Source organism: Engraulis encrasicolus, chromosome 1 (genome assembly GCF_034702125.1).
Source record: "Engraulis encrasicolus isolate BLACKSEA-1 chromosome 1, IST_EnEncr_1.0, whole genome shotgun sequence".
Classification (NCBI taxonomy): Eukaryota; Metazoa; Chordata; class Actinopteri; order Clupeiformes; family Engraulidae; genus Engraulis; species Engraulis encrasicolus.
In genome coordinates this window covers 28,740,761-28,762,075 of record NC_085857.1, presented here as the reverse complement: position 1 = coordinate 28,762,075, position 21,315 = coordinate 28,740,761, and the positions used below count along the sequence as shown (strand labels likewise).

The 21,315-nt window shown below is 40.8% G+C and overlaps 1 protein-coding gene across 1 annotated transcript in view; it reads right to left on the bottom strand.

Annotated features, from left to right (window-relative positions):
* Positions 1–1,167: 1,167 nt before the first annotated feature.
* The window catches only part of LOC134449706 (zinc finger protein 836-like), a 28,970-nt gene continuing 8,822 nt past the window's right edge, over positions 1,168–21,315 (bottom strand). Inside the window, exons 4-15 of the mRNA XM_063199813.1 lie at positions 18,054–18,227; positions 17,469–17,642; positions 12,885–13,067; positions 11,949–12,119; positions 11,685–11,746; positions 11,385–11,457; positions 10,349–10,467; positions 9,035–9,107; positions 8,139–8,282; positions 6,047–6,193; positions 5,649–5,928; positions 1,168–3,607 (exon numbers count right to left, since the gene is read on the bottom strand). Coding sequence (XP_063055883.1) covers positions 1,638–3,607; positions 5,649–5,928; positions 6,047–6,193; positions 8,139–8,282; positions 9,035–9,107; positions 10,349–10,467; positions 11,385–11,457; positions 11,685–11,746; positions 11,949–12,119; positions 12,885–13,067; positions 17,469–17,642; positions 18,054–18,227 — 3,570 coding nt within the window. The 3' untranslated portion in view covers positions 1,168–1,637. The remainder of the gene's footprint in view (positions 3,608–5,648; positions 5,929–6,046; positions 6,194–8,138; positions 8,283–9,034; positions 9,108–10,348; positions 10,468–11,384; positions 11,458–11,684; positions 11,747–11,948; positions 12,120–12,884; positions 13,068–17,468; positions 17,643–18,053; positions 18,228–21,315) is intronic.

Genomic DNA, 21,315 nt, shown 5'->3' with positions numbered 1-21,315 from the left:
CACATTTGCTCATCCAAAAATGGTTTAAACTGTTGAAAAGTCATCTGCAAGGACTTAAAAAGGTCCGATCCCTGTCAGTTGTCTTTTGGCAGTTTCATCTTTGTGCTCGTACAACTAAGATCCTTAGTTCTCATTCTTTGCATTCTTTGTCACTTCAGTGTGTGTGTGTGTGTGTGTGTGTGTGTGTGTGTGTGTGTGTGTGTGTGTGTGTGTGTGTGTGTGTGTGTGTGTGTGTGTGTGTGTGTGTGTGTGTGTGTGTGTGTGTGTGTGTGTGTGTGCGTCCTCATTATTATTAATGTGAGTGTGGCAGGTAAATCAAGGTAGGTAGACTTTGTGTATGAGTGAATAGTGTGGTCTCCTGATCCACATTCTGTGCTCTTCTATTCTGAAACTGTCAATTACAATTTAAGACAATTTAGATTTGAGCTTCTATTGCCTGACCGTGTTTTTTTTATTTTTTTTTTTATTTTAAAGGGACACTGTGCAGGAAATGGTCAAAAAAGGTACTGCAAGTATGCTGCTCATTGAAACTGGGCTGCCTATTGCCAAATTTGATATTTACATGGAAGTTTACTAAGTAATAAACACATATTTTCTAGAATGGTCCAAGTACAGTCATTTTTGCAGCTAAAAATGGCTATTTTTGGAAATTCAAAATGGTGGACCATGGAGAAGAGCCCCCTTTTCATGTATGAAAAGTGCAATTTTTCCAGTCATAATGAATACTTAAAATTTGATGGTGGTGGTCAGTATTCATGAAAAAGGTAACATTAGTGAATGGGCAGCATGAATTCTGGAAATAAACAACTAAAAATCTCACAGTGTCCCTTTAAAGATAAAAAAATCAATATTGATCAATACAGGAAAAAACGTCATTATCTTGAGTATCATTCTGCCATGTCGGCCAGACCCAGACCCAGGGTAGAGTGTGTGAGAGAATGTGGTCTGGACTTTGTGCAGGAGTGTCATACTGTCAGAGATGCCATAGAAGGCACGAGTCCCTGCCCTGTGGTCCACCTACACTCCTACTCTGGAGCTGGCCACCGAGGGTAGGTTGCTTTGCACATTATTGTGGCAGAAAATGATTTATTTATTCAACACATACAGTAGCAGGGTATTTTGATAAACAAACCATTTCTTCCCTCCATCCCTCCCCCCCCCCCCCAAAAAAAAAAAAAACCTTGTTCACACACATCAGTGTTTCCACATAAAGATTTGTCATGAATAGAGCTAGGCCCATGGTGCACTTGTGTGTGGCAGCGTAGCGAGGGGAGAGCCATTTAAGTCTCTGTCTTCCTTTGCTAATACATTTAGAAAATCTCCACTTTTGCCACAGATTTTAGAAAATCATTTTCAGAATAAATAATATCCGTTTGTACAAATGAAGAGAAAAGTCTTTTTTTGTACTTGCACAGGTATGTGTAAACAGTGTATAAGAGATTGGCCTACAAATTGCCTTGCTGTTGAAATTGGTAATGATCAAAAAGGTAAGCTTACACTTTGTAGATTGGTGTCCAGAGTAAGTATTGCAACTATTTTGTTAATTGAAACTGTGCAGCCTATTGCTAATGCTGAATAATAAACTAATATTTACTGCAATGCACCTTTAAGAGAAAAAACAGTGAAAAAACCTCTCCTCACAGTCCAGGCATTTGAAGGACGTCACTCAAGTGCGAATGTGTTCTGTGATTCTTCCCGACAGATTGTGTATTTGTGCGTTTCACTCCAGTGCGTACTCTCTGCTGACTCTTCTGTTGACACTTGGGGGAATCCATATTGTGCTCCTTTTTCTGGTGCGTCTGCAGGGGCTTCTCGTAGCGGAATCTCTCCCCACAGATGGAGCACTGGTAGGCTTTCTCTCCAGTATGCACTCTCTGGTGGACCTTCAGTGCAGATTCAGATCGAAAAGCCTTCCCACAAACATGGCAGGAGTGCACCTTTTCGTGGTAATGAACTTGGTGGACTTTGAGTCTAGTGACGGTGTGAAATCTCTCCCCACAGTCTGAGCATTGGTAGGGCTTTTCTCCAGTGTGTATTCGAATGTGTTCTGCAAGCAGATATTTAAATCTGAAGGCCTTATTGCAGTGTGTACAGGAGAATGGCTTCTCTCCTGTGTGCAGCCACTCGTGAGTTTGAAGACTCTGTCGCGTTTTGCATCTCTGACCACACACCAGACACAAGTATGGTTTCTCATCTGAATGGCTAACCTCATGTTTACGGCGCTGACCTGTAGTGGGGAAGCTCCTGGGACAATGAGAACAGGAATAGGGTCTTTCCCCCGTATGCTTTCTTGAATGTATTTTTAAGTGTGCCTTAGTTCTGTACGCCTTGTTGCAAACTGTACACTTGAAAGGTCTTTCCTGCGAATGAGTTCTCATATGCGCGCGAAGATTGCCTGACTGTGTGAACGCTGCGCCACACTGAGTGCAGACGTGACGCTTTTCAGCTGTGTGCACACTCATGTGCGATCTCAGAAGTGAACGCAGTGCAAAAGTTTTGTCACAGTATTTGCAGGCAAAACGGCTTGTATCAGCATGCAGTCCTTTGTGAATGACGAGACTTCCTTTGTTTACAAACTTTTTCCCACACAAGTCGCATTCAAAACAGGGTCTTGCCTCTGGTGTTGTGGAATGTTGCCACTGGTGTTGGTCGAGACTTGAGCGATACCTGAACGTTTTGTCACAGTATTGGCAGCCATAAGGCCTTTCACCTGTATGCATAAGTTTGTGAGCAATAAGACGTCCCTTTTTGCTAAGTATTTTCCCACACACATCACACTGATGGAGAATCTTTTTCCTTTTCTGTTTGCAGGCATCAGGCTGTTCATCTGTGTTCCGTTTTTTGTGGATAGTAAGATTTTGCTTATTACCAAGTATCTTCCCACACACATCGCATTGATAGAGAGGCTTTTTCTCCACAGGTCTCTCCAGTTTGGGCAGAGATTGTGAATGCAAGTGTTGTATCACTAGTAAGGACAAAGTACAAGGCTCAGGCGTTGCATTTGCACTAACGTCCTCTACTTCCTGAGGGCTCACAGTTTTAGGATAGTCAGCGGATGCGTTTCCATGCAGAGACTCTTTAGTGAATGTGAGAAGAGTTAATTGAGGACTTTCTCCTACATGGGCCGTGTCGGCGTCGTGGTTTTCATCATAGGGCTTGGCATAAGCATGGTCCACCTGAAAGCGTTCAGTGTTGAGACATCCAGCGTTGGGAGAGTCGGTGGATGTGTTCTCATGTGGGGTGGCGTCAGTGGTGTACCTCTCCTTGGCATGCATGCTTTGGTGAATGAACAGTTGCCTTGGAAAGGCGAATGTCTCTTCACATTCTCTGCACTGCAACACACTGCTCGGAGTGATAATTCTGTCCACTCTATTGAGAGATTTGTGGGTAGGCTTGACAAATTGGCAGTTTGGCCAATACTGGCAATCTTGAGCAGTTTTTCTCTGGAGTCCCTGGGTCATTTTTCTCTGGAGTCCCTGGGTCATTTTTTTCTTGAGTCCCTGGGTCATTTTTTTCTTGAGTCCCTGGGTCGTTTTTCTCTTGAGTTTCTTGTCCCCACTCTGCTTCTTCTGTTCTCCTCCAACAACAGGCTCAGCAAAGCTTGGTTCTGAAAATGGAAAAAAAACAATATACATTTTCAGTAACACTTATATTAAGAATAGAGATCACGAGTTAACCACAACTAGATGCCTAATTACTGTCTTTACAAGTGTCGCATAGAGGCCAGATGCTGTGTATAAATGACCTAGGCACCTGAAGCGACATAGACACTGCATTCAGTCTCTTGAGATTTTAGTTTTTTTTTAAAATGGGTATGTTAGTCTTCAATGGACACATTCGATGCAAGATGAGGGTCTGAGCATTTCAATTCAAATTTATTTCATGTGTATATGTGGTTCGGAGGCTGAAATGTTTAGGTTTATTAGCTTAGGTTTATTTTGTATTGGCTGAGGGTACCTTTTCCTAAAAAGGGGTTAGGCATACAGTAGGTGTTTTTTTTAATGAAATAAATAATAACAGACGCATAAATAAAACGGCTCCCATTGGCTCCCACGTAATTCGAACTATTTATTCAGGGTTGTCTAATATTCAGGTCAATATGGGTAACTACTAGGGGTGCACAGTTCATCGAAATCAATCGAAAACCGTGATATAATCGTGATATTGAAATCGTGATTTAAATTGGGATTTAATCGTGGTAATAGAAACCTGCCTTCACCCGTCCTCAAAGACTGAAATGTTGACAGACTGGTGCTAAAATAAAATTCTGCAAACAAATCAGTTTTTTATTGTTGTTCAAAAATCGTGATTAATAATTGTGATTTAGATTTTTATACAAATAATCGTGGTTATAATTTTTTCCATAATCGTGCAGCCCTAGTAACTACATCTGTGCATACCTGTCAACCATCCCTAATTTCACGGGAAACTCCCTAATTTTGACTCATTTCCCGATTTCTTCCCGATTTGAATTTTTTCCCGGAAATATCCCGGATTTTTCACATTATCAAAAAACACCGTCGGTCCAGTAGGCTATTTATAGGCTACCCACGGCCCTGTCCGACGAGCCACACCCCCTCTTGAAGACAGAGACAGGGGGTCTTGCTTATCAAGCTACCTGCCAGAAGACGGTATGCCAGATACCACCAAGAATTGAAGTTCCTTAAAAATACGAGCTGTCAACCTCGAGCTCCGTAGCGCTTGTGCGCCCACTCTTTTCCTCAGAAACCGTCAGTTCATGCAACGCATTTAACAACCTCGGAACAGCGAATCATGCGATTAACCTAATCACAGCCTCCTGTACCAGCACGAAGTTTTGCACGAACAGACAACTTGTGCGACAAAACAACAAGAAGAACCTCATTGCGCTCATTTCATTGTTTTGTTTTCATTGCATTATTTCTCCATGCTGTAAAACGTGTGGTCCGATCTGTCTCTGTCATCCCGTTGACTGTCAAAATTTGGCCTTTAGAAAATTTCCCGGATTTTGGCTTAAAATATGGGAATTTTCCCGGATTTTGGGAGCTCAAAGTTGACAAGTATGCATCTGTGTAACTACATCTCAGAAGCAGGGCTTGACACTGGCACCTGCCAACCGGCCAAATGCTGGTAAAACTTGGCTGTGGCTGGTAACAATTTCAGTGTCACTAGCCAATTTGGCAGGTAGCTTATTCTATGGTAAGACATATCAGAATAGCCTATATTCTGCACTTTGTCCCTTAAGAAAAAGCTCAATTACTAGTTTATATTTGTGTGATTTATCTCCATGTAGAAAGCTGTGCACTCATCTTCTTGCTTTACTGTAGCACCTCATCCTCTGATGTTAAATGTATAGCATCATGACAAAGAAAAAAAGAAACAATATCAAATTTGTGGCTAGTAGAATAGCCAAATGGCTAGTGACTTGGGAAAACCACTAGCCACAATGGCCAGCAAGTGAATAAGTTAATGTCAAGCCCTGCTCAGAAGGTGCACTTGTGCACTTCGGGCACTTTGTTTCAGTGCGTAATTAATACGCCATTACGCACTGAAACATGAACACTGAAGTGCACAAGTGCATCGTTGGAGATCCAGCATACGACTAATGCTGTTAACAGCCACTAGTACTACGACACCTACAAGCTCATCCCCCTTGCACATGGACTTACTTTCTTGCTTGCAGTCACGGTCGCCGTCACCGTCCTGATGACGTAGGGGGTCGGCATGGTCACCCTCATCGCTGGGGTCCTCTACGATTTGAACCTTAAAAATTCCATCAGGTCCCACCATTTCACGGCAGTCTAGTAGCCTCAAGGACGGCACGGGCAGATTCGGCTCCTGTGGTGATGTCATGGAACCATCGCCGGGAGATGGTACATCTGGAAGGTCTGGAACATCTGCTGGGTCGTCCTCTGAGGTACAAGATGGGGAGATTGCGATCTCGCCACCCTAGAATACCCCACAGCATGTGTAAAGAAGACTTTAGGCAACAAGTACATGTTTTTCAAGTTATAAACAAGAGGAATATTAATCTCAGACAGACCTTACTAAATGAACAAAGTCATACCTCAGTTTTAATATCAGCGTTGGTTTCCAGATGAGAAAATGGTGGAGAGTGCTGTGATGTAATATCCTGGTCCTTATGTGACGTTCCTGCATCTGAGGAACCAGGCTCTGGCTCACTGGCATGATAGTCTGACAAGGCAGTTCTTGTCTGTAAAAACAACACACACACACACACACACACACACACACACACACACACACACACTCCTTTAACTCACTTGATACCATGGGCTCTTTAACACACTGCACCAGAGACCCGACATTGAGCAATTAGTAGCAGAACTAGGAGACTGTTGAGTGTACTCATTCTACTCAACTGAACGCCACAGTTCTTCTGTTTCATTGACAACATGGCGGCTGTTAAGTGCGTGCAGTATCCATCATTCAAGCACTGCATTTTCGTCCATTGTCAGGGCACTGAATTTAGCAAAATGCTCGTGAGCACCCTACGCACTGAAACATAGTGCTGAGACACAGGGAAAGCTTTCCTCTCCACTACTACACCAGAACGTTTGTATGATACAGGATGTAAGCCACTATCTAAAGGCCAGTATTTGTTTCTGGGTGGCTGCCTTGTTTTTCGTAACATTGGTTAAAAACCTACAAAACTGTTATTTTTCCTTTAAAAAACAAATGTCAATGAAAGAAGTGGAACATTATGTTTCATATTAGTCTTAGACGAGAAGAAACATTTTTGTTAAGATTCATGTAAAGGTTTATATGTCAAATATCCTGCGGTGTGACTGTAACATTAATGAAACCTGGAATATAATATATATATAAATTAACCAACAACATTTTGAATAATGTTTGAAGCATTTGGCATGACTGCATAAATATTAACTTTATATTAAGATATGTGAATGTGAAAAAAACGCAAGACAGTAATATTAACTACAAGTTCAATTTCGGAACACAAAATGTGTCCTGTGGGGTGACATGCATGTCAATGTTTGTGAATGGGCAGCTGCAAGGCCACCTACAAGGGTCTTAAACACTGGCTTCTAACCAGTCAGTATCTCAGTTATTGGAGAGTGCTGTGAAAGTTTAAGGTGACTATAACCTCTTAATAAGTATTATCATTGCAATATTTCTATCACACAATGCTTAGGTTCATTTTATGGTGTCCTATCATGTGGCTGCTCTTATAGAAGGAAAAAAAGTTTAAAAAGAAAAATGAAAAGACATATTAAGATTAAACACAATATCATTATCAAGTTAGCATGAGCTCAGATGTCAGTCATGTATACAAAAATATTAAAATGGCCATAATGCAGTGAATTTTTAGGGTGTGACTTTATTTTCCTGCGGTGTGACATGCTTATGCAATGTGTTGATGCAGGAAACATTTTCCCAAAAATGGCAAAAATAAGGCGAAATTCCACGGACCACTAAGTGCTTTATTTTTTTCTATCTTTTTCAGGAATTGGAAAAACTTTTTTTTTGCGTTACGCCATAAAACGTCAACCACCCTTCTATGTGATTGGAGAAAAGGTGTGAAGAAAACATGTTGTCTATGGAAAAGACAAACAGAGAAATGTCTCGGACAACATGGAAAGTCTACGTGGTAAGAAGACTTCTTGTAGAACTGGTTACCCTAGTTTAATTTAGTTTAATGTTTATTCGACTGGGACAGTCCACAACTTACAATTGAGCCAAATGTAGGGTTTTCAGGTCGGCCAGAATGGAACCGGTGCCTGCACCAGTTACGTTCAGCACTAAAGTGCTTCTCTGCGAACCGCCGGTGTTCATACCGGGCTGTGAACTTTTTCCGCACGTGACTGTTACCCAGATGAAACTGCTGATAGCCACGTTGTCGTCACAGTTTGCTAATTATAGCCACAAAGCTAATGTTCTTCTTTAGTCAGTGGACAGGATTTGATGTCTAAATTACATCAAATTAGAAGTTAAGATTATTAGAATTAGAAATAAGTGTGTGTATATACAGTATAGAGTATAAATAAATAAAATAGACTAGATTAGACTTTGAACTTAATATTAACTGAACAATACTTCAGTCCAAGCCAAAGAAATGTTCTACTTAAAAACATAGTAAAGTGCGTCTTTTTCAATTTATTTTAAATTTGGCCTACCTCAGTTCCAAGACCAATGTTGGTTCCCAGAGGAGATCGTAGTGGAGGACTGTGTGATGCAACATTATCCTTATGTGATGTTCCTGCATCTGAGGATCCAGACTCTGGCTCACTGAGACGACAGTCTGATGGAACACTTCCTGTCTGCAGATACAACCATGACGACACAAAGGTGTTATTAAACTTTATCATACACAAAGGTGTTACTAGATATGGCAGTTGCATGCACAGGTAATTCTGGGGGTTTGAAACAGTATTGTCAGTGTTCAGTTTGAAACTAGTTCCGGAGTATTCTATTGCCATGTGTGAAACGGCATTCTGCAACTGGAATATTCCCAAACTTCGGCCAAATTCAGAGTGATTTTAGACATTACCTGAACATTTAAGACGCTAACTGAATAACGCCACCATCTGTTTAGAAACCTTAAAAGGTACACTGTGCAGGAAATGGTCAAAAAAGGTACTGCAACTATGCTGCTCATTGAAACGGAGTTGCCAATTGCCAAATTTGATCTTTTCATGAAAGTTTAGTAAGTAGTAAACTAATATTTTCTAGTATGGCCCAAGTACAGTCATCTTTGCAGCTAAGATGTATAGTTCTGGACACTCAAAATGGCAGACTATGGAGAAGATTCCCCTTTTAATGTATGAAAAGTGCAATTTTCCCAGTCATAATGAATACGTATAATTTGATGGTGGTGGTAAGTATTCATGAAAAAGGTAACATTAGTGAATGGGTATCATGAATTCTGGAATAAATAAACAACTAAAAATCTTGCACAGTGTACCTTTAACATTCCTCACATGCAACAGCGACCATTGTTTGTCAAGGTGTTGATCAGTGTGTTGAGCTCTTGCCCAATTGCTGAATGTGAATGATTGACAGGCAGCCTTACCAATGGGATCAGGTCATTTCTTGCACCCCAACACAGCAGACCCTCCCGTCCACTTGTGTCATCAAGGCACTTCCTGGTGAGGGAGTCAAAAAAAAAGCAGCAAATACTTGTGACTTGAGTACACCGCGTTCCTAATCTATATAGTCAGTAATCAATATAAATAGAAGTCATCATTTTTTTCCAAGTCATTGACCATTAGAGAACAAGTCAATTGTTTTTGAGTGAATGTTTCAATGAAAATAACATTTTGTAAAAAAAAAAATATATATATATACACAAATACAACCCTTATAATGACTGGTTCTGAAATTATTACTCAAATGGAGTTTAAAAATATGTTTTAATTCTTGTTTAAAAAAAAGACTATTTGCGAATTTGGTAGCATCGGCATGTGGTAAAATCTATTTCAATCGCAAAAATCTCAAAATTCACGCTGCATTACTGCATTTGTAGCTGATTCAGAGTACATACTATATGGGTCTGTGCAAATAAAGGCACATTGAGGAACTAGCAATTGTATTTTAGCACATATGTTATCTTAATCTGATGTACAGTATTTATCTGATAGAAACATTTCTTCTTGTGCCTTTATCTGCAAAGTTGTGTGCGTGTGTGTGCTCTCAAATGGCCACAAATTAAGAAATGCAACTTGACCCGTAAGATTTCCTTGACTGTGAAATTGAAAGCATTGGCGGGTCTATTGCAGACTAAAAAGCTTTGAAACTCTTTTTGCATAATCATTTGGAACAGAACATTTAAAAATGAAAAAAATGTAAAAAAAACTATCGGTTGATGATAAGCATAATAATTTGCGCAAAAAATAATTAAATACAGCTAGAGTATTATTACATGACATTACATTGCACTTAGCTGACACTTTCATTTATTCAAAGCGACATGCCATTATTATTTGTCAGGGTATTGGTTACAGTCCCTGGAGCAATGTGGGGTTAGGTGCATTGCTCAAGGGCACTTCAGCCATGGATGGAGATGTAGGGAGAGGTCAGGGGGGATTCAAACCTGCAACCCCTAGATTGAAAGACCAACACTCTAACCACTAGGCCAGGGCTGCCTGAGTATGTAGGATTGTGGCCAGAGATTGCGCTATGCCGCCTATTCCCAAATTAAATATTTTAATGAATAAATAAAGCAATACAGTAGTAAAGGATCATTTAATGGTCAGACCAAAGTACAGCAAATTTCACCTCTAAAGATCCACCTTTTCAGACCAAATGGGCCTGATTGTGGATGGTGGACAAGGGACCCTAGTGGGTGTGTGGGTGGTGGTGGAGAGGATTGAGTTTCTGTACTGACCGTCTGGACGTTGGAACACCTGCTGCGTCGTCCTCCACTTCCTGTGGTGACATTGGAACGTCTTCTGGGTCGTCCTCCGTTGTACAGGACAGGAAGATGTTTGGTGGGACCCGACGACCCTAAAAGAGGCAAAGCATTTTTAAGTTTTCAATAGACTAGACTCTATTGAAGACTCCAGTGGTTTCTCAACCGTTTTTGAATATAAGCCTCCCCGGACCTAATCAAAAGCCGGACAACACCCTCCTGTTTGGTGGAATCCCACTACCCACTACTCTAAAATGGCCAAAGCATTTTTAATTTTTCAAGCAAAAGACAAGAGAATTATAAAGCTTAGACCAGTAACAGGGGTCAGCAATTCAGTTTTCAAGTGGCCCACTTTTTAACTGCCATGTTTTTCTACTTGGGAAAAAACGTCTTTTTTCTTATATTAAAAAGCAAAGCTAGACAGGCTTTCTGTTTGTCCGAAAGCTTACCTGGCAGAGTGGATCTAAGAATTAAAACATGAAATTTGAAATATATTAAAAATAATCTTTCAAAAATAATGAATAGCATGTACTGTTATGATGTAATATCATGTTACGATGCAATATCCTGGTCCTCATGTGATCTGTTCCTGCATCTAAGGAACCAAGCTCTGGCTCACCGGGGCGACAGTCTGATGGAACAGTTGATGTCTGCACACGTACACAATTACCATATGAATTCTGTAGAATGCAGTCAAAAAATCCTATGAACACAATCCTCAACCTCGGGCATGAGAGGCACAGCACAATACTTCTAAATACTGTATGAGGTATGTATGACCGATACTGTATGAGGTTTTGACCGGCTCACTGGGGTCTTAGACTCTGCTCAGGGTTACAGTAGGCCTTAGGATTCATTTTTTCCCCATCTGGGCACTTTTTTGAATAGACAGCAGTAGTATAAATATCCACATGAAAAAAAAAACACAAACGTGGAAAAATGGTCCAACACCCATGTTGTATTCAGTGCAATTTTGTGAGATCAGGCTGGAAAGACTGCAAGATAAACCTACCAATGTGGTGTCATTTCCTCTTCCACACGGACACTGCTGGTCTCTCTGTTCAATTACGTCATCACGGTACTTCCTGTGGAGAGTCACAAAAACACAAGCAGGTGGAATTAACTATTATTTTCACAATTATTATGACTATATATTTTTAAACAGACATTCTCAGAAATGCTCCTTCTGACTGCAATGTATGAACAAATCTGAAAAGTTCAGACTTGGAATGAGTGAACATGGAAGGACCCAGATGGGCCTGACTGTGGATGGTGGAGATGGAGGAGGAGAGGTTTGAGTGTCTGTACTGACCGTCTCTGCTGCTCCAGCTGTTGCCGTAGTTTCTGCACCTCATCCATCAGTGCTCTCATCACCTGTTGGGGGCAATGAGACGAGACAGGAAATCAGGACTACTGCTCAGAATAAGTAAAAAAAAAAAATTAATACACAACATTTTCCATTTCAATCAATGTAAATTATTTTAGAAAACTGCTTGACAGGAAAGGGCTTGTGAGCATCAACACGTTTGTGGCACGTTCAGCAGAGAATTCAGAACATGAACAAAGCAGGTCTCACCTTGTTTGCCTGAATGAGTTTGTTGTCCTTCTCCTCAAGTCTCTTCTGGAGATCTTCTACCTGCAGTCTCAGGGTCTGGCACAACTCTACTTCATGATCCCGAGACTGCTGCAAATCACCTTCCTCCTCCTGTAACCTCGACTTCAAGATTTGCGTATTGCATTCCACATCCTGTGTGCAAAGAATTACCCCACCAGGCTTGAAAATTAACATTACTTTTTGAGTTCTACTTGTGACAGTTTTATGGTACTGGGCAGTCTTTACTATGGACACAAACGTAGGTGCTGGTTACATGCATGTGAATATTTCTAAATGCTGATTTTTTAAAAATCTGTTTACATATGAATGCGGCATGCAAACAAAAAAAAACACCATTGTGACAGGTGCATTTCTTTTTTAGCTTACACTTGTCCTAAGTTCTGTCTTGGAGAATGGCAATATGAAAAGATAATTTGTTACTACGAATAAGGAGAAAGGTACACAAAATTATCTGAAAGTCTTGGACAATATTGCTGGATCTCAAATGGTGCACTTGTGCACTTCAGTGCTCCTATTTCAGTGTGTATGGCGTATTAATTGCACAGTAAAACATAGTGCCTGAAGAGCACAAGCAAAGAGGTTGGATTAATAAAGAGGATTCAAAACCCACCCACCCGATGCAAGAGTGTGCTCAAGTTGGGTCTCCTAAGGGGGCGTTGTCCCCTCCTTCTTCCTCTATTTTTGAGGTGTTTGCACGAAAAATGAGCTACCACCATCTGCAGCGCTAAGGGGACTCAATTTATTCTCAATCTCAGGACTCTGAAGGCCTCCTAACCAAAGGTCTCCTAAAGGGGCGTTCACCCGACAGAAAGTGGATACTGGAAAAGAACCACCCTGATTCATATCTCTCTCATTTACGATTCTCTGACTACACCATGGCTGCTAATGTTTACGCACCTCGTCTACAAGGGAGGTGGCAGGTATGTCAGGAGCAGGAAAGGGTGATGTTGCAGGCCAGAGCCTCGCCTCCTTTCTCTTATTGTCCACGGGGCGATGTGTAAAGATGGTGGGTATAGGATCCGCTGTCAGCAGAGCTATGTCAGCATTGGTCCAGCTAAACTGGCCCGTCTCAAAATGTGCCTGTTGAGTGAAATTACTTCCATTACTCTTCTAAAAAATATATCTTTGTGCTTTTATGCCTTTACTTTGAACAGGGTATATTGTGCAGCGCTATAGCAAATTGAACCACAGCCAAGACATTGACTTTATTGAACCGGTTGACCTCGAAGGCCGCTATCCCATTTTTCTCCCGTTATGGCAGGGTACTATATCTGTAAAGTTTTTTGAATCATGCCAACTGCACCAGTTACCAAGTTAGATGCTTCGTTTCGAATGTCGACGGAGTGATTATTGAATTTTCGGTAGATCAGGCACATGATTCCAACAACGTTATCCCTAACCGCAGAAATACACCAGCGGCGATGCGATTCAAGCGACAGAGTGTAGCAGCAAGCGATACGAGCGATTGAGGAGACAAGAGTATGTCCGTACAGGCAGAGGGCAAAGCATTAAAGCATTCCTATTGGCTGTGGTCACTGACCTCTATGGGTGGTTGACGTTTAAGGGCGTAACGCAAAAAAAAAAAAAAGGTTTTCAAATTCCTGGAAAAAATGATGGATAAAAATTGGAAAAAAATAGAAAAAAATAAAGCACTTAGTGGTCTGTGGAATTTCACCTTATTTTTGCCATTTTTGGGAAAATGTGTCCTGCATCAACACATAGCATAGACATGTCACACCGCAGGAAAATGGAGTCACACCACAGGGAATTCACTGCAATTTGGCCATTTTAATCCTTTTGTATACATGACTGACATCTGAGCTCATGCTAACTTGATAATGATACTGTGTTTAATCTTAATATGTGTTTTCATTAATAAAAAAAACTTTTTTTTCCTCCTATAAGAGCAGTCACACCACAGGACACCATAAAATGAACCTAAGCATTGCGTGACAGAAAGATTGCAATATGAAGACATATTAAGAGGTTAAGAGTCACCTTAAACTTCCACAGCACTCTCCAATAACTGAGGTACTGACTGGTTAGGAGCCAGTCTTTAAGACCCTTGTAGTTGGCCTTGCAGCTGCCCATTCACAAACATTGACATACATGTCACCCCACAGGACGCAATTTGTGTTACGAAATTGAACTTGTAGTTAATATTACTGTCTTGAGTTTTTTCCACATTCACATATCTTAATCTAAAGTTAAGATTTATGCAATCATGCCAAATGCTTCATACATTATTCAAAATGTTGTTGGTTAATTTATATATATATTACTATATATTGTTTCATTAATGTTACAGTCACACCGCAGGAAATATGACATATAAACCTTTACATAAATCTTAACAAAAAATGTTTCTTCTCATCTAAGACTAATTTGAAACATAATGTACCACATCTTCTTTCATTGACATTTGTTTTTTAAAGGAAAATAACAGTTTTGTAGGTTTTTAACCAATGTTACGAAAAAACAAGGCGTCACGTCTCCCACCCCTATACAGTCATTGGCTGCCGCGGCTTGTCGCCGAACCGCGTCATAGAAAAATGAAAAGATTTCAACTTCAAATTGTCGCGCTCGTCGCGCAAATCGCTCTAGTCTCCAGAATCGCTTTTGTCTCTCGACTCAATACAAAGTCAATTACTTCCGTCGCTCGACTCGCTCAGATCGCCGCTGGTGTATTTCTGCGGTTAGATACCGTCGGCATTCCAAATAAAGATTCTACATGCGTTCAAGTTAGATGCTTGACTGGTTCAACAAAATTAAAAGGGGCAATATGTAGGATTAAAAGTTTAATTTATCACTGTCTAGAGACAGCCGATGCTTATTTGAGTCAATAGTAAGTGAGCAATGACTCTCGCGACCACTTTCACAGTCCACTGTCGGAGAACCCCAAATGTAACTCTTGACAGAGCCAACCGAACAAGTGTCGTGGGAAACACTTCTCGTACGAAAAAAATACTTTACATACCACAGATGCAATTCACATTTGTGTCAGCTGTTGGCATTCTGTGATGAAAAACATTGTCACAGCTAGCTTAGTTGAACAGCATTTAGATTTTTTTCATGAGTGTGTAGATTTTGAGACAGGAATGCCACGGGCACCATGCTAACTACGTAATCCTACATTGTGCCCCTTTAATGGTGACCTCGTCAGCGGAAAAGAATTCCATTGTTAAGGGAGATAATGTTTCAATTAGGGATGTACTGAATCCTGACTTTTAAGGTTCTGAATACCGAATCCACTGTTTAAGATTTGTCCGAATCAGAATCTAAATTCAAAACCGAATCCTGTCAACGAGGCTGAATACAGCCAAGTCTGTGGCCGAATCTTGGATTTGGTATATCCCGACTAGTTTCAATAAACTTCTGCAATGTCTGGAAGCTACAACAGATAACAGTGTTTACGTACCTCATCTGTAGAGGAGGTGGCAGGTATGTCAGGAGCAGAAACAGGTGGTGGTGCAGGCCTCGTCTCCTTCCTCTTTTTCTTCACGGGGCGATGTGTAGAGATGGTGGGTAAAGCATCAGCCGTCGGCCGAACTTGCTGAACAGCCGAGCTCAACTGGTTCCTCTCAAAACGTGCCTGTAGAGTAAAAACAACCTTTTCTTTAAAAATACATTTTTTTGTGTGTTTCTTTTGGACAGAATATATTGCGCGGCGCCACAGCCACTTGTGTCACAGCACACCTTTTATTAAGCGGGCTTGCAGAGCAAGGCCCGATTCTAGTAATCTCTAAGTCCTGTTTAGTTAAGCGGGCTTGCAAGTTGTTAGCGAGCTCTATCAGATGTCCCCAAACTGTGAAAATTTCATGTCGGGCTTGCAAGTTGTTAGCGAGCTCTATCAGATGTCCCCAAAAATTTCATGTCCGAACTCCCATTACTTTTTAAATGGCAGGTGTGTAAAAACGGCAAGGCTGGCCCCATTGCTTTTCCCATTGACTCTTGAAGTGCCTTTTTCAAGAGGTCAGCACATGTTCCACAAGAGGTCCATTTGTGACTGAACCGTTTAACCTATAAACTTCATTCAAAGACTGTTAGAGAGATCACATTCATGACTTCAATCTGTGCACAGGACATGTGCCAATTCTTTTTAGTTTTTTTACAACGATAATCTTAAGACCTAGAAACTGTTATTGATTCTGCAGTCTGCCTTAGAGCACCATACTAACTGCTATACAGACAATCACAACAGGTGCTGCCAATAAAGGGTTCCATCTCAACTGTCACTTTCTCTCAACATTCTATTCTTAACGAGCAACTGCACTACAGTTCCAGAAGTCTATTGTTCAGCTCTTCAATGCAATCTGATATGGTCTAGCTGGAATGCTTTTGCTTGGCCCAATGGTGAAGATGCTGGATTAGAGATATGGAGGTTGGGAGTTTGAATCCCACTCAGACCCATGTTGATTTTCAAAATTATATCATATGCAGTGTTCCTTAGCCAACTTCAAATACCATGTATGTCATTTAGTATCAATGGCAAAGGTGCTGGATTACAGATATGGAGGTTGTGAGTCCGAATCCCACTCGGTCCCATGTTGATTTTCAAAATTATGTCATATGCAGTGTTCCTTAGCCAACTTAAAATACCATGTATGTCATTTGGTGTCAATGGCAAAGGGGCTGGATTAGAGATATGGAGGTTGTGAGTTCGAATCCCACTCGGACCCATGTTGATTTTCAAAATTATATCATATGCAGTGTTCCTTAGTCAATTTAAAATACCATGTATGTCATTCAGTGTCAATGGCAAAGGTGCTGGATTACAGATATGGAGGTTGTGAGTTCAAATCCTACTCGGACCCATGTTAATTTTCAAAATTATATCATATGCAGTGTTCCTTAGCCAACTTCAAATACCATGTATGTCATTTAGTATCAATGGCAAAGGTGCTGGATTACAGATATGGAGGTTGTGAGTTCGAATCCCACTCGTAACCATGTTGATTTTCAAAATTATATCATATGCAGTGTTCCTTAGTCAACTTAAAATACCATGTATGTCATTCAGTGTCAATGGCAAAGGTGCTGGATTACAGATATGGAGGTTGTGAGTTCGAATCCCACTCGGACCCATGTTGATTTTCAAAATTATAATCATATGCAGTGTTCCTTAGCCATTGAATTTAAAATACCATGTATGTAATTTAGTATAGCAGTAGTACAGGCACCGCACTTACTAGGCCTACATAGTCCTACATTGTGCCCCTTTAATGGTGACCTCGTAAACAGAGAAGAATTCCATTGTGAAGGGAGATAATGTTTAAATTAGGGATGCGCCGAATTTCTAAGGTTCTGAACACCGAATCAACTACTTAACATTTGTCCGAATCCGAATCCAAAACCAAATCCCGTCAACAAGGCCGAACACAGCCTAATCTGAATCTTAATCTTGGATTTGGTATATCCCGACTAGTTTCAATAAACTTCTGCAATGTCTGGAAGCTACAACAGATAACAGTGTTTACGTACCTCGTCTGTAGAGGAGGTGGCAGGTATGTCAGGAGCAGAAACGGGTGGTGGTGCAGGCCTCGTCTCCTTCCTCTTTTTCTTCACGGGGCGATGTGTAGAGATGGTGGGTATAGCATCATCCGTCGGCCGAACTTGCTGAACAGCCGAGCTCAACTGGTTCCTCTCAAAACGCGCCTGTAGAGTAAAAACAACCTTTTTTTTTTAAATACATTTTTTTGTGCGTTTCTGTTGGACAGAATATATTGCGCGGCGCCACAGTCACTTGTGTCACAGCACACCTCTTATTTTAGCAATAACTGTATTACTACAACCCTGTGATGTAGAGACCAACTCAATAACCACTACACCAGTGTTTCCCAACCTTTTTTGTGTCATGTACCCTCTAAGCCTTTTTGTTGCGTCATGAGTACCCCCTAACTCATGTTTCACATCACTTTTTCTATTGCAGCATGACTATGCTCCATGCATTTGTTAAAATTACATTTTTCCAAGTACCCCCTGCAGTGTGCTCGCGTACCCCTTGTGGTACACGTACCCCTGGTTGGGAACCACTGCACTACACCATGGCTGCCGATGTTTACGTACCTCGTCTACACGGGAGGTGGCATGATCAGAAGCAGGAAGTGTTGCAGGCCAAAGCCTCGGCTCCCTCCTCTTCTTGTCAAAGTGGCAATGTGTAAAGATGGTGGGTACGGCATCAGCTACCAGTCGAATTCTGCCCTTTTTTGACCAGCAAAACTGGCTTGGGTCAAAATGTGCCTGTAGAATAAAAGCAACTGTATTACTCTTTTCTTAAACAAATGATGCACAAAACATTAACAAATGTTTTCAAATTACTGGGAACTGTTATGTTATTACATTTGATGTTCATCAAACATTTACAAATTAGTAAGTGAATAAAATACTCTGCTAAAAGGTTTGTAAAACTTGAACGTATTATTTGTAGATATTGTGTAAAGCATGAATAAAATGTTGTTAATAATAAAAAACAATTGTTCATCATTCATCAATTATTTACTAAGTCTTTCTAAGCTAGCAGACATTATGAGAAAGTGTTCATTTTATCGAGATTTTGTGCCTCTATTTTGGATAGGGTATATTGTGCTGCACCATAGCCAGTTGAGCCACAGAACACTGTAACGATACACTCAACTCACGATTTTATTTGTATTGCGATAAACCCCATGTTTTCTGAAAACTATCTCATTTAAAGCTTGGAAGCACTATCACATCGAATCATATGGTTGTGTTCTTGACTGATGGATTGCAAAACTTTGAAAAGGCGTATCACAATCCTGCTTCTTACGTCGTGATACAGTATCGCGATTTCCCGGTTTGACCCAATATCATCACAGCCCTACAGCAGACCTCTACTTTATTAGTCCGTGGAGTCTATGGTTTGTAGAAACGTTCTCATCAACATCTCAAGTTTTCATCACCATTTCCTGCTTTAGCAAGATATTGTGTGCGTTCCAATATGTGACTTTGCGTTCTCCACTTGTGCTTGTGGCCTCGCCCCGCCTCCTGGCCCCTTCTCCATGGAGAAAACACAGTGTTTCCCATACATTGAGGAAACTATGGCGGCCCGCCATAGTTTAAATTTGGCCGCCATAGTTTCCGAAAATGTAAAAAAAAAACTTTTTTTTATTTTTTTTATTTTTTTACGATTTCCGTGTTTGTTAAAAGCGATTTCAATTACGATTTCCTTCGCATTTTCCTCCTGGAGTAAATACATCCTGTAGAGAAAACCACAAGTGCTTGAAAGAGGGAGGGATCAAAAGCCTTGTCAAGTTGTTGTAGTTAACTTGGGTTTGGGAGCAATAAATAATAATAAAAAAAAAAAACCTTCCGGGACAGTTGGGATGAGTTTACTGACACTCCCCAGGCTTTGTTTTACAGTTGTAATGAGTTAGGTGACAGGCAATGTTCCCTCTAAGCTGCGCGACTGCGCAATTGCGCACTGCTCTCACGTTCTCAGCGCAGAGCAAATCCATGCAGCGCAGGTAAAACAAGGCGGCAAATTTGTGTGGAGAGGAAGTTGATTGTTGTCCGAAATGTCCAGTCATTGTAGCTTTATAACATCCAATCGAAATAAAACATATTCTTTAGATATGAAACATCTATCTTACAGCAGTTTAAGCGATCACACTAGACGCGGACTTCTGCTTACAATCAGCATTGCGCCTCCAGCTGCTTGATCAGACAGAGCGCGGATACGCCACGCTTCGAATGCTGATCTTTAAAACGGTGACCAGACAACTTAACAGCTGTCACTCGCAGCCTAATATAGCCTACGGCGTTCGGTTGTGTTAATCAGCCTACACAAAAAGCCTAAATCCATCTCTGTATAATGGATAGAAGACAAGTTCTAGCTCTCCTAGAGCTCTATCGTGAATCTGATATGAATGTAGATAACGGTGTCGAGCATCTGGACCGATTTCAATGGATGCCTGTCATAGCTTTGCGAGTGGCAACATCTCTCGCGCAGTGGAAATGTCTTGAAAACATATGAACTAATATGCCTAAACGAAATACTAGCCTACTGATAAGAATGTCCATAAAACCCAGTTAGCCAGAAGGTCAGTCAGACTGTCCGGTAAGAAAAATGTTTGCTTCCCAAGATCTGAAATTTCCACGAGCTCTTAAAGTGACAGTGCATACTTTTAATTCATATTGGCCTAATTTAAGCTCAATATTTTAGTCTTTTAAATTTGTTACATAGGCCTAGCCTATTATAAAACATTTAAATCCAAATGAAATGATTCATCCTTTTAATCATAAATTCAACATTCTGGGCTATTGGACTGCTGTAAAGATACTTTCTTTCCAACATCTTACAAATGTAGGCCTAGCCTACAATATATTGATGTTGGTGGGTTGATGATTAAGTAATAATCAAGATTTGGAAACATTAGGCCTACTTAACTGAGCTGCTAGCTGCTCTGCTCCTATTCTGTTTTATTATTTTTTTCATTACATAGACCCCTGCATGTGTATTATGTAGCCTTATTTCTCAAAATATAAATGGCTGAAATGTAGGCTTAGGCCTATAGTTTCTCCATGCGCCAATGTCATACTGTAGTCATTGTTTTGCCATTTTGCATTTACACTGCGTGAATTACCCCCCCCCAAAAAAGGCCTGCGAAAAGACCCCCCCACCCCCACCCCCCCCCGGACAAAAAAAATCCCGGCTGCCCCCATAGTTTCCAAAATTTCTGTGGGAAACACTGAAACAATAAAGTTTCCCAGCTGTCAGCCTAACCGAAACAATTTTTGGGGGACTATTCTTTATTCACCATCCCAATTGCAAATGAGAAAAGGACATTAGAATTGTGCTTTTGCAAGATACTGAAATATAATGCTGTTGTCAGTGATGTCATCATGACATATTACTTCCTGGTTCAAGGCCACAAGCACAAGTGGAGGACGCAAGGTCGCATATTGGAACGTACACATTGAATAAAGCGCCTTGCCACGCATTGCATCAAAATTTTGATAAAAGCGTCTGGTAAATATTATGTGATGTAATGAAATGTAATGTAATGTAATCACGAGGTCCCAAGCCATTTGAGAAGATGGAGGGTACTGACTTCAGGGTATATACACCAATCTTGAAGTCAAATTTACTACCATTTAATACCCTTTTTCAATACCTTTAGATTATTTTTTAAAACCATCACAACACTCCGATGCGAGTATTAACAAGACATTTTTTGTCATTTCTACCTCCTTAACATTTCATTACACTTTCGTTTTTTGCAAAAAGACGCCCGAAAGGGAGCAGTGCGGCGGGACGGTACCATGCTCAGGGTACCTCAGTCATGGAGGAGGATGGAGGAGAGCACTG